Below are 13,239 nucleotides of genomic sequence, written 5' to 3' on the forward strand. Positions count from 1 at the left end.
CCAACTGCTACATACAGTCTTTACAATACCAGACATGATCAACTCTACAGAATGTTGCCTGCATAATCCTTCTTCCTTACAGTCTGATTTCTACAATCTACCCAACCTATTACAGTCTGATTTCTATACTCTACCCGACTTACAACAGTCTGATTTCTACACGATCTACAACAGTCTGATTTCTACACTCTACCCGACCTACTACAGTCTGATTTCTACACTCTACCCGACCCACTACAGTCTGATTTCTACACTCTACCCGACCTACTACAGTCTGATTTCTATACTCTACCCGACCTACCACAGTCTGATTTCTACACTCTACCCGACCCACTACAGTCTGATTTCTACACTCTACCCGACCTACTACAGTCTGATTTCTATACTCTACCCGACCTACTACAGTCTGATTTCTACACTCTACCCGACCTACTACAGTCTGATTTCTACCCGACCTACTACAGTCTGATTTCTACACTCTACCCGACCTACTACAGTCTGATTTCTACACTCTACCCGACCTACTACAGTCTGATTTCTACACTCTACCCGACCTACTACAGTCTGATTTCTATACTCTACCCGACCTACTACAGTCTGATTTCTACACTCTACCCGACCTACTACAGTCTGATTTCTATACTCTACCCGACCTACTACAGTCTGATTTCTACACTCTACCCGACCTACTACATTTCTGAGTCTGATTTCTACCCGACCTACTACAGTCTGATTTCTACACTCTACCCGACCTACTACAGTCTGATTTCTATACTCTACCCGACCTACTACAGTCTGATTTCTACACGATCTACAACAGTCTGATTTCTACCCAACCCACTACAGTCTGATTTCTATACTCTACCCGACCCACTACAGTCTGATTTCTACCCGAACTACTACAGTCTGATTTCTATACTCTACCCGACCTACTACAGTCTGATTTCTACCCGACCCTCTACAGTCTGATTTCTATACTCAACACAACCTACAACATTCTGAAAACTAAACTCTACCCGACCTACTACAGTCTGAGTCTGATTTCTACTCCCGACCTACTACAGTCTGATTTCTTACTCTCTACCCGACCTACTACAGTCTGATTTCTACTACAGTCTATTTCTACACTCTACCCGACCTACTACAGTCTGATTTCTACACTCTACCCGACCTACTACAGTCTGATTTCTATACTCTACCCGACCTACTACAGTCTGATTTCTACCCGACCTACTACAGTCTGATTTCTACCCGACCCACTACAGTCTCTACAGTCTGATTTCTACCCGACCTACTACAGTCTGATTTCTATACTCTACCCGACCTAACAGTCTACAGTCTGATTTCTACTACTCTACCCGACCTACTACAGTCTGATTTCTACACTCTACCCGACCTACTACAGTCTGATTTCTACACTCACCCGATTTCTACACTCTACCCGACCTACTACAGTCTGATTTCTACACTCTACCCGACCTACTACAGTCTGATTTCTATACTCTACCCGACCTACTACAGTCTGATTTCTACACTCTACCCGACCTACTACAGTCTGATTTCTACCCGACCCTCTACAGTCTGATTTCTATACTCTACCCGACCTACCACAGTCTGATTTCTATACTCTACCCGACCTACTACAGTCTGATTTCTATACTCTACCCGACCTACTACAGTCTGATTTCTACACTCTACCCGACCTACTACAGTCTGATTTCTATACTCTACCCGACCTACTACAGTCTGATTTCTACACTCTACCCGACCCACTACAGTCTGATTTCTACACTCTACCCGACCTACTCTACCCGACCTACTACAGTCTGATTTCTACACTCTACCCGACCTACTACAGTCTGATTTCTATACTCTACCCGACCTACTACAGTCTGATTTCTACAGTCTACCCGACCTACTACAGTCTGATTTCTACCCGACCTACTACAGTCTGATTTCTATACTCTACCCGACCTACTACAGTCTGATTTCTATACTCTACCCGACCTACTACAGTCTGATTTCTACACTCTACCCGACCTACTACAGTCTGATTTCTACCCGACCTACTACAGTCTGATTTCTAAACTCTACCCGACCTACTACAGTCTGATTTCTATACTCTACCCGACCTACTACAGTCTGATTTCTACACTCTACCCGACCTACTACAGTCTGATTTCTACCCGACCTACTACAGTCTGATTTCTACCCGACCCTCTACAGTCTGATTTCTATACTCTACCCGACCTACTACAGTCTGATTTCTACACTCTACCCGACCTACTACAGTCTGATTTCTACCCGACCCACTACAGTCTGATTTCTACCCGACCTACCACGATCTGATTTCTATACTCTACCCGACCTACAACAGTCTGATTTCTATACTCTACCCGACCTACTACAGTCTGATTTCTACCCGACCTACTACAGTCTGATTTCTATACTCTCTATACTCTACCCGACCTACAACAGTCTGATTTCTATACTCTACCCGACCTACTACAGTCTGATTTCTACCCGACCTACTACAGTCTGATTTCTACAGTCTACCCGACCTACTACAGTCTGATTTCTACCCGACCCTCTACAGTCTGATTTCTACACTCTATCCGACCTACTACAGTCTGATTTCTACCCGACCCTCTACAGTCTGATTTCTATACTCTACCCGACCTACTACAGTCTGATTTCTACCCGACCTACTACTACCCGACCTACTACAGTCTGATTTCTGATGACTTTCTACCCGACCTACTACAGTCTGATTTCTATACTCTACCCGACCTACTACAGTCTGATTTCTATACTCTACCCGACCTACTACAGTCTGATTTCTACACTCTACCCGACCTACTACAGTCTGATTTCTACACTCTACCCGTCTGATTTCTACACTCTACCCGACCCACTACAGTCTGATTTCTACACTCTACCCGACCTACTACAGTCTGATTTCTATACTCTACCCGAACTACCACAGTCTGATTTCTATACTCTACCCGACCTACTACAGTCTGATTTCTATACTCTACCCGACCTACTACAGTCTGATTTCTACACTCTACCCGAACTACTACAGTCTGATTTCGGTACTTTGCCCTATCCACTAAAATCTAATTTCGGTAGTTTACTACACCCACTACAACCTGATATGATAAAATGTCTCTAATTTGTATATTTTCCCTCTCTCAATACAGTCTTGATTTTATAATATACCCCAATCGTTACAACCTGATTTAAATATCATGCCTCGCCCACTGTAGGCTGATTTGGATGCTAAACACATCCACAGTAACCTAATTTCAAAACTATGCCTGATCCACTCCAGTCTTATTACCATTATATCGGCCCCCTATAGTTTGATTGTTCTGTCTCACTACAGCCGTATTTTGGTTCTATATCCCAACCACTAAAATATGATTAAGGTATTAAACCACACTTACTATATCTTCTATATCATCATGCAGACTTGTATAATGCCTACGGAACCTTACTTGTAATTTTAAGTAGGCAATTACTTAGTAGCCTCGGAGTGCAAATGAATCAATTAATCAAGTTTGTAACGACTTAGTGTATTTACGAGATTTGATACGTTTTACTCCACAATGACGATATTGTAATATTAGAATAAAGATATCACTCAATATGTATGATTAAAAAAACAATAAAAATTCCTGTAATAAAAATTAAATGTTACATTTCCACTACGATCATATTACGCTATTACTAGGTGACGTCATAACATTCCTTGTACAACTGAGCGGAACAGGCCGTTATTGTGATGAATGTATACCGACAATACCATCATATGTTTAAAACAATCTGAGAACAATAAGTCACATAACTTCTCTAGTTATCTGAAATATCATTTGATGATATAAATCCATACACTATTTATCCCTTCAAATACCTTTTCTAAGATATTGAGCCATGGCTCAAAATAAATACAAAAAAGTATTTTGCAAGTAACCTTATCATTAGTGAGAAGCTAAATAGCTCACATTTGTAGGTATAATGCATTTACATCACACTAAAGGAATCTCGATATCTGCTGCTATTCCATTCGACATCTGCAAAATATTTCATCAAAGATTTCTGTAACATGTTTTTCTTGAAATGTACATCATTAGCATGTAGTCAGTGTACTTTAAGTGATGTGGCATGTGTACTCACCGACCCTAAACAGTGTAGTTTTAACATCTAGGAGAAGCAAAAAAATATGCATGCATGCTATCCACTTTTTATATATCTTCATAACACCATTACATAATTGTTTGTAAGCTATAGAACGAAGTCTATTCCACACTCTCGAACTATTTGTATTAAGACCAAACCAACTTGAGTTTGGAGTCTTAGTATACAAGAAATCATTGATACAATTCAAAATTGTTTTTATAATTTTCAGAAAATATTATATGACTTAAAAACCAGATATACACATTAATTTGTGATTTATATTTAATGATATTAAATTTACTAACAAATCATATTTACGACACTCAATATGGAAAAAGAGATTTCCAACTATCATGAACATATTTGTAACAATCAATTTGTCTGCTAGCGACATATGAGGTCGGAGAAAATCGCGATACGGTATTATTTTATTGAACAAAGTGTTTCAAGATTGTATTGATCATTTCCTGATTTGTAAAAAATTCATTGTACAAATCCCATGAATAAATCATTGTTTAGATTTAAGCTTTAACATGTTGATTTCTTGTTTCAGATATGTATATAAAAATCAAATAACTTCTGTTGAAAGTAAAGCGTTTAGACATTTGAGGAAACTTGAGCAGGTGTGAGTATTTCAGAGTGGTATTTTTATGCTTACGTCACCAAGCGTCACTACATTCGATTATCATAGCGGGTGCCATTCGCATGGTGTTGATTTCACTTGCTTGAACACTTCACGGTTAAGGAATTCGCTGGATCACAGGTCAATATACCATTGATATCGTGAATAAAATCATTTGGTGTTGGCCATCCCAAAAGCCGGAACAATGACTACAGGACCAAGAAATTGTTTTCATTTTGGAAACTTTGAAATCAATATGAATAGTATAGATTAAATAATTAATTTGCATGTTTAAACATGAATTTTTATTAGTTTTTCACAGATTTTCATAATAAAATTGAACGAAAACATCCGGTAAATTTGAAAATATTTCTGAATCCAGTTTGAATAATTAGAAAAATAGTGTTTTATTATCATATTATTTATATACATTAATTTTTGTGTGTGTATGAACCGGAAGATAGTGTATATTATGTGATGTTGCCTCATCCTCCCATCAGCCACTCAACAGAACTACTCTTAAAGATTTCCCTGCCATAAATCTACCCATGATTCGCTAAACAGCTTGTTCTCCTGCGTTGAGTAGGTAACATCCCCATCAGATCTTCTGCTAGTAAGATTTATATTATCCTATTAAGAACTGTTTCCTGTTTCAATAGATGTTTCCCGAGATCAGCGTAAAAAATGATTGAAGAGAAAGAAAAAAAAGTTTTAAATATCTGGTATGAAACAAGTGTAAGGAAGTGAATTATTTTGGGCTTCCGGATTTTTTATCATTGTTTGGCAGCTTAATATACACAAATAAATCCGTGGTAGGAAGTGACTGAAGTTTCATATTGATCTTGTAACAGTTTAGATACAACGTTGTAAATGCCAATATTAACCGTACCGAATGTTTACTGTTATTTACTTCGTTTTTCTAATTCCTAACACCGTTTGTATAGTTTATCACCGTGTACATTTAAAATTATTGTCACTTATCAAATATGAAAAGTTTGTATGTCTTAAGAGTTATCTTGTCTTTTTGCTTTGGTGATAGCTCTGTGAACAATTAGGATAGTTTTGTTACCTCGTGCACCTGCTTGTGAGATTGTGTAACATAAAAAATCCACACCTGTATTTCGTCGCCTCATCACTCAAATACAAGGTTAACTCTCTTTTATATAGGTCCTGGTTCATTTATTTCACCATTTTACAAATAACAATTGGAATGGATTTAATTTCACACGTGTAGGAAACAGCTGGTACTTAATTAGATACTATATTTTAAAAAAGTAGTGAAAGAAATCATACCCTGTTGCATGATGGATAGTAGATCATTAAGGTCATTGAAACGCTTTTGATACTGCCGATCAGCAGTGTAAATGTAAACCTTCTTTATGCTGCTTTCTTGAAAGCTCTTGTAATCGTACTGTTACTGTGACTAACATCATGAATTAAGCCAAAGAGACATATTGCAGTATTTTTTAAATATATAACTGGCATTCTGTGAAATTCCACTTCGCTTACTGTCTTACATCATGTAATAATCTGAATGTCTAACAAAATGAAACAAATAAACAGTACATACATGTTTCGCATTTCATTGACGTATATTATGCATGCATATTATCTGACATTGTGCATTTAGTGAAAGGTAGCATTACTTTCAATGACGAAGAACACTGCTTTAACTGATGCTTTGTCTGATGGACTTCTACATCTTTTGATTTTTGTTTGTATTTTGGCCGTCTTCATCAAACAGTTCTAAATCCTTACTTAGTTTGCATAATTTCACAATCGCACTAACAATAATATTTCATCATCTGTCTTTTGTTTGTATTTTGTGTTTCTGTATGTCGTTTTCCATTTTGGTGTTAATTCATGCAAAATATATATAAATAATTAAGAGTGAAGCAGAAATGAAAAATATTTTCATCTTTACAATATTAATCAGCACTACTAGAAGAAATGGCAGACTCCCGTTATGAATCAGTATCATCGTTGTGCTACTCTTTGTTCCTTAATTCACCAGCCTCTTATAATGAGGCTAATTCTTCATAAATTGGAAGTTGATAAAGTCAACACCTTTTAATAAAAAAATTAGAATTAGAATAATGGAGCATAACATTAATGAAACTGCATCATACAGCTGTTTTACCTTTCCGGGACTCGCCAGTGATGCTAAGGAAAGTAATAGAAAGAAATATCAAAAGATACATGGGCGGAGCACTTGCCCTATAATTCAATAAATTATGGGGGTGCTGATAAATTGTCTTTTGGGTATTTTTTCCCCGTTAATCTGCGATATATATAGAGTATATCAAATCAGGAAAAATCACTACTTAATGTAAGAACATGCTGTGTATCTCAAATATAATATATAAAACACTTTTTTCTCATATAATGAGCATTACATCATTTAATAAAAAAAACAAAATTAAAATATATGGAAGTTTTGGTCATTCCACGTGTATTTCATTGTGATTTTTGTACGTATCATTCATTTGTTGACTCACTGTGTTACTTACGTATTTTAATTTGTAATTATGCTTTTTTTTATTCAATGAAATCTATTTTGAAATGTATACTAAAAATGAAATCAAACCTGTTTTCTTGATGATTATTTCAGATTTATGCATAACAACAACATATCGAGTCTTCCAGAAGGTCTTTTTGACAACACACCGAAATTACAACGACTGTACGTATTTCCGAAGCTGGCATATGTTTTACTGGGGTATAAAGATAAACTGCCGTCTTGTTGAATGTTAAATCAAACCACAGCTGTCACTTAACTCTCTGTGCTGTGAAACTATGGAATTTCCCGTGGTTTTTATTGAAGATATATGGTGCAAAGCAACATACGTATGCATAACAGTAGGTCTAGATCTGGGTTTTTTTCTATGCTGATTTGATAATTTGTGCACCGTCACTAGTGCACGACCAGTTCTCTTCAAGTGGGCTGATATTTATACATTCTTGAAAGTTTTGTTTATTTAATCGCTAAATATTTATACACAAAATCTGTGAAATTCGTGGATTTTGTTAGAAATAGACATCTGGGGAGTCTTATATATTTTCTTTAACAAACTGAGTATGCAGTTTTATGTGTATATGTGATTAAGACTAATGTCAAGTTAGTGCAGTGGACTGAACTCTGAAAATGTATACTAGGGGTGGACAATTTCATCATATTTCATATGAATGTGATACAGTCCAAGTTATCTTTAAATTACATCAACTCAAATCGTGATATATCTCTGTAAATTACATGTATAGCTTTTGACGTCTACAGCGTAGTACGTAAAGGCTTAAATTAACAATTATGAGAAACATCGTGTGAAACTCTACAGCTCCAGGACGCCATCCAAAGATAACACTGTTTACGTACACAGTACAGTTTTTATAAGGCCTGTTTCTAGTTAATTTTCATATCTTTACCAAGAACATTTATCGCGAGTTATGTAAACAGAGACTTTAGACCCAGTATGTTTCCTTGATACCAGGTTATATGTTAATTTTGGTGTTAAGTAAGTGTGAACTTCTTAGCCATGAAATTCTAGAAAATTAAGTAATGATTTAATATCTGTTTTGTAAATACATGAGTATATGATCTGCTCTGAGAAAACATGCAGCCGATTCACAACTTAAGAACACGTAATCAAATTAGCCCCTTTTTTCCCGTACAGCTATTTTTTTTATAATACATAAAAGCATGGCTTCATAATTTTTCTTTGCAGTGATAAGGATTATACAAAAGCATGTTTATATATGTTCAAAATTACATGCTTATATTTAGGATAAGCTCATTTTTGAGGTAGGCTTTTAAAAACAATTGTAAGAAAGTGATAATATAGCTTTCGCTGTGTTGCATTTAGACGTCTGGATGAGAACCCGGTCCACTGTGACTGTGATCTGCTTTGGATTACTCGCATGGTACAGAGGAGGAGATCTCGTGTCCAGGTTACTGGGACATGTCATTCACCTGAACGGGTCCTTAATAGGGCCATAGGTACCCTGAGTGAGCGTCAGTTCAGCTGTGGTCGATATGGTAAGATATACTTAAAACTGAACATGTTTGTTATGCATGGAGCATTGTAATCCCAAAGATTCGATTCCTTTCTGGAACAAATTTTCTGCAATGTGATTTTTTGTTTTTTTAAGACAAAAGATTTTATTATCAACATAATGATATGTTTCTTCTTTAGATTAAAGAACATTATTTTTGTGATGAAAAATGTTTAAGAGGTAATTCCAATCGATGAAAGTTCGGCGCGTTTAAACATTATTGTGAAAGGATATTGGTTCTTCTCCAACTGCATCCTTGTTTAAAGTTTCCCTAAAATGACACGTCTAAATCATGCATTATTGTTGTCGTTGTTAAAACAATACATATAGATATCTTTGGAATCGTTTTGCCAAGAATTTGCCTCTGTCAATTTACAAACCATATTGTCAGTCATATAGTCAAGTTTCATAGATGGATTTAGAATCGGAATGTGTTATTACTATACTGGTGAATGTTTTGACGGAAGTAGAATAACATTTTACAGTTGATATGTAAAACTATTTAGAAAAACATTAAAGAGGACAATAAATGTCATATCTGTTAACATGTAAACCGCAAGATATGTTGTATATAGTTAACGAGCTCACAAAATGAAATTTGAATGTCAGTCTTTGTCATGAAAGTTAAGTTCAAATCATCGTGTAGATATAATGGAATTTGTATGATCGCGATGATATTCAAACCATCAATAACTCTTTCATTTTGTGTTCAGTCATTAAGTTATAAAGGCATTTTATAAGCTACCATCTGTCAAATCCAATTTTTGTTTTATTCAATTTGGTGGGATTTTTTTCATTTTGTACAGAGTTAAACAATTGTCGTATAGTTCCATGCAGTCGTTCATGGTGGTGAATTTCTATTATTTAGTAATTTTCATCATCATTAAATCTGATTCTGTCATGTTTGTTACTTCTTAGTGTGTTACATAACCACGAACAAAACTTTTCGCGAGAATATAGGATTTATGGTAATGCTGTATCTGCCTCACAGTAATCCCCGTGCTGACAAGGAGACCAGAGGACCATGAAGCAGTAGAAGGAAGCACTTCCATGTTTCGCTGTACCGGAACTGGAACACCAACTCCGGTCATTACATGGTTCAAAGACGGTTGGTATAGTTTTGTCTTTCCCTTGTCGTAGTAAATAATGTCTGATACATGTTGAATAAAACAACTGAAATGCTTTTAAACCGGTACCGATCTTTGGAAACGTGACATTACATAGATTAACTTCCTGACTTTCTTGACAGGATATCATCAGATTAAGGGTTTATCGTTCGAGGTGATTTAAGAACCTTAGTAAAAATAAATTCTGAGTGTTGTGCTGACTTATCTTCATTTCCGTGTTTGTTTAAGGAAGTCTTTTGTAAAAATAAAAATGCTTAACCGTTGTAAAATCATTACACAGAAGAAGTCCCTAAAGAGGTTCAAATTTAGGTGTTATATTGCCCTTGTACACTTTCATCTGTATATGAATTACAAGTTGAGCGAATTATATAAATAAAAGAACTTCCCTTTTTATTAGACGAACTATTACCGTTGGATGACAGAATACAGGTCTATGAGCTTGGAGCAATGCTGAGGTTTTCACGGGTCGTCTACGCTGATCAGGGAGTTTACACCTGTAAATTGACTAATGCTGCCGGAGCAGCTGAAGCTAGTGCAGAGCTAAGAATTACACAACCAAGTAAGGGCGGCAAGACATTAAGACTAAGCTATAAATCTATTTATGTAGAGTAATTCATTGTATGATTCTTACACTGTACTGCCCTATGGTGACTTTGTGTCGCTGTTTTTTACTGTTAAACTATCGAATGCTGTGAGTCGTTTTCTTATTGTAAAGAAATATTAAATTTTGTCCTTGATTTGTGGCCTGTAGAATCCTATAAATGGCGCTGCCTTTGAAAAAAAGTCCTATATTTCAACAACTGAGAACTGGCTGTTATGAGCTAGGAAAAACAGTGACTTTAGTGCATAATAATGTTCTAATAAGTGATATTTTGCAGACGTAATTTCATATGCTAAAATATGGAATGTTTGGCTGTATGACAAATCTTGATTTTCCACCTGGGAGTGTCATATCTCTTGAAAAATCGCAGGCAAGAAACAGACATTAGTTGTAACACCTGGTTGTACTATGGCGATGGTTTAGGTTTTACATACTAGACTACTTGAAATGCTGTTTTTACAGAAAGACGATCTGTTTACCGTTTCTTAAATGCTTCAAGATAATGATTTAAATTGATGACTAAAACAAATGTGATTTTGATAAGGGTTCCGATCTATTATTATTTTTAAAAAATCAGAATGTAATTCACACAGGAAAAGCAATATAATTAAACAAGTGTATGAATAATATTTTGCGTGATCATATAACGTTGTTTAATACCGACACATTTATCTCCCTTCTCACTTGGTAATTTTAAGGTAGCTAGAGTCAATTTAGACACTCTATTCTATATTCTATAGATACTCTACAAAATAAGACACGCTAATCATAACAAAATCACAGTAAACTTTTTAAGAATGCGGAACAAAATAAAAATGTGTCTTTAAATCAACACCTTATGCAACATGGTATTTCATATAAACAATGCTTTGGCTTGCTCATTGATTATAAATGTAAATAGATGTGTTTTCCTTGGCCAATAAGAGTCTTGATCCACCAACGATTTAGATATATCGGCCTCTTAATGTGTTATTAAAGTGTTGATAATGTTATGATAAAAGATAAATTTTTGACCAATAGATAACGTCACAGTAACGTCAATACAGCACACTCTGCATTCATTCCAAGTGTACAGTTGTCGTATTTGCCTGGTTCCGTTGTTGTATACAATGTTCTCATTAGTGAACGTAACATTACTTACTTTATAAACTAAAATCAACATGGCGGGTGTTGTCAATGAAGCAGAAGACGCTCACTCTATTGTGAGATCTAGTCTTATTATCATTGTTCTCTTTCAGGAGTCTTCATGTTTCTTTTGTTCATATTTTGTCCTGGGTTTATTGACTTTGATTCTAATTCTGTTGACATATTGTTATTTCTTTAATGCTTTTGGTGTGTTTGATGATATACATTAATGTTAACATCGTCTGTTTAAGCCCAGACTCAGGAGTTTCCCGCCAACGTAGAAGTAGAAACTTTTGTTGGCACCAATAGTATCTTAGAGTGTGCCACCGACGACTTCATTCCACAGTATCGGTGGATTAAGGATCAAGTATTACTGCAATCTGGCCCAAAATACTCCTTCCAGGGGAATCGGCTCGTCATCAGGAATATTGTCCCAAGTGACGCTGGCAAATATGAGTGTTTCCCTGAAGGCACTGTCGGATTCAACAGGAAAGCTGTCTTACTCAAAGTTACAGGTACCAATAAATAATACAATATTCATTGTGCTACAAATATAAAGCATGACTTTCTTAGTAGAGTCACTAAGCATTTGCCGATAATTTCAAATTGTCTTTGAATGGTATATATTGCACACGAAACATCAATATTGTCACTGTTTTAGAGTGGATGGATGGGGTGGTCGGGGTTGTTGGTTTGAGGGGTGGGGCTTTGCGTATCTTTTTTTTTTCTTCATAATAGTTTGTTTGTTTGTTTTAATGAAACCCTAAACATAACCGTACCATTGTCATTTGAATTGATGGATATTCATTTTAAACAACCATCTCATGTGATCTTCAGTGTTTCGTTTACTGTCTAATGTAACCCCAGTCAAAATGGAAACCTGTATGTACTTAAAATGGAATCATAAATTAAAAAGGATTGGAATTACAAAAGGACGATATGAAAGTAAATTTGAACAATTTTATCTTTGACTCATTGACGTAGGTGATGACCGTACGTTTGAAGGAGACGCATTTGTGCGCCAGGCCATAAGAGAAGCTACCAATCGTGTGAACGTGGCCATCAATGACACACAGCGTCATCTGTTTGACCGCTCAAGACAGCACAGTGTCCAGGATCTAATAGCTATTTTCCGATATCCTGCAGCCGAAGCGTTGGAACTGGCTAGAGCGGAGGAGATATTCGAACAGACGCTGGATATCATTGTTCGGCACGTTCGCGAAGGGCACACCTATAACCTTGATACCACAGGTAGTGTACATAATGTGCCTGTCATATAGATCCAATGGTTTTGCACACATTTGTAAATTAAAAGCATTTGTATTAAATTTTTTCTTGTGTTATAATAACTATCACTCTGCATCAGAGCTTTGAGCTCATATTTCTTTGAAATGTTCATTCTTATCAGTGTTCTTATTACTGAAGTCTACATGCAGACAATCCATCGCATATCTATTATATCATCTCATATACGATGTCGTTTAGTACTGTCCTCGTCATCCTCTGGTCAATCGATATGCTTTTAATTTTGG

General features: G+C 36.0%; 1 protein-coding gene across 1 annotated transcript in view; it reads left to right on the plus strand.

Moving 5' to 3' along the window:
* Positions 1-13,239, plus strand: part of LOC132553770 (peroxidasin homolog) — a 43,110-nt gene that overhangs the window by 20,343 nt on the left and 9,528 nt on the right. Inside the window, exons 4-10 of the mRNA XM_060218043.1 lie at positions 4,736-4,807; positions 7,416-7,487; positions 8,665-8,837; positions 9,846-9,962; positions 10,379-10,540; positions 11,959-12,222; positions 12,692-12,958. Of these exons, the coding sequence (XP_060074026.1) occupies positions 4,736-4,807; positions 7,416-7,487; positions 8,665-8,837; positions 9,846-9,962; positions 10,379-10,540; positions 11,959-12,222; positions 12,692-12,958 (1,127 nt within the window). The remainder of the gene's footprint in view (positions 1-4,735; positions 4,808-7,415; positions 7,488-8,664; positions 8,838-9,845; positions 9,963-10,378; positions 10,541-11,958; positions 12,223-12,691; positions 12,959-13,239) is intronic.

Source organism: Ylistrum balloti, unplaced genomic scaffold (assembly GCF_031769215.1).
Source record: "Ylistrum balloti isolate Yb309-2 unplaced genomic scaffold, AGI_CSIRO_Ybal_v1 Utg370350, whole genome shotgun sequence".
Classification (NCBI taxonomy): Eukaryota; Metazoa; Mollusca; class Bivalvia; order Pectinida; family Pectinidae; genus Ylistrum; species Ylistrum balloti.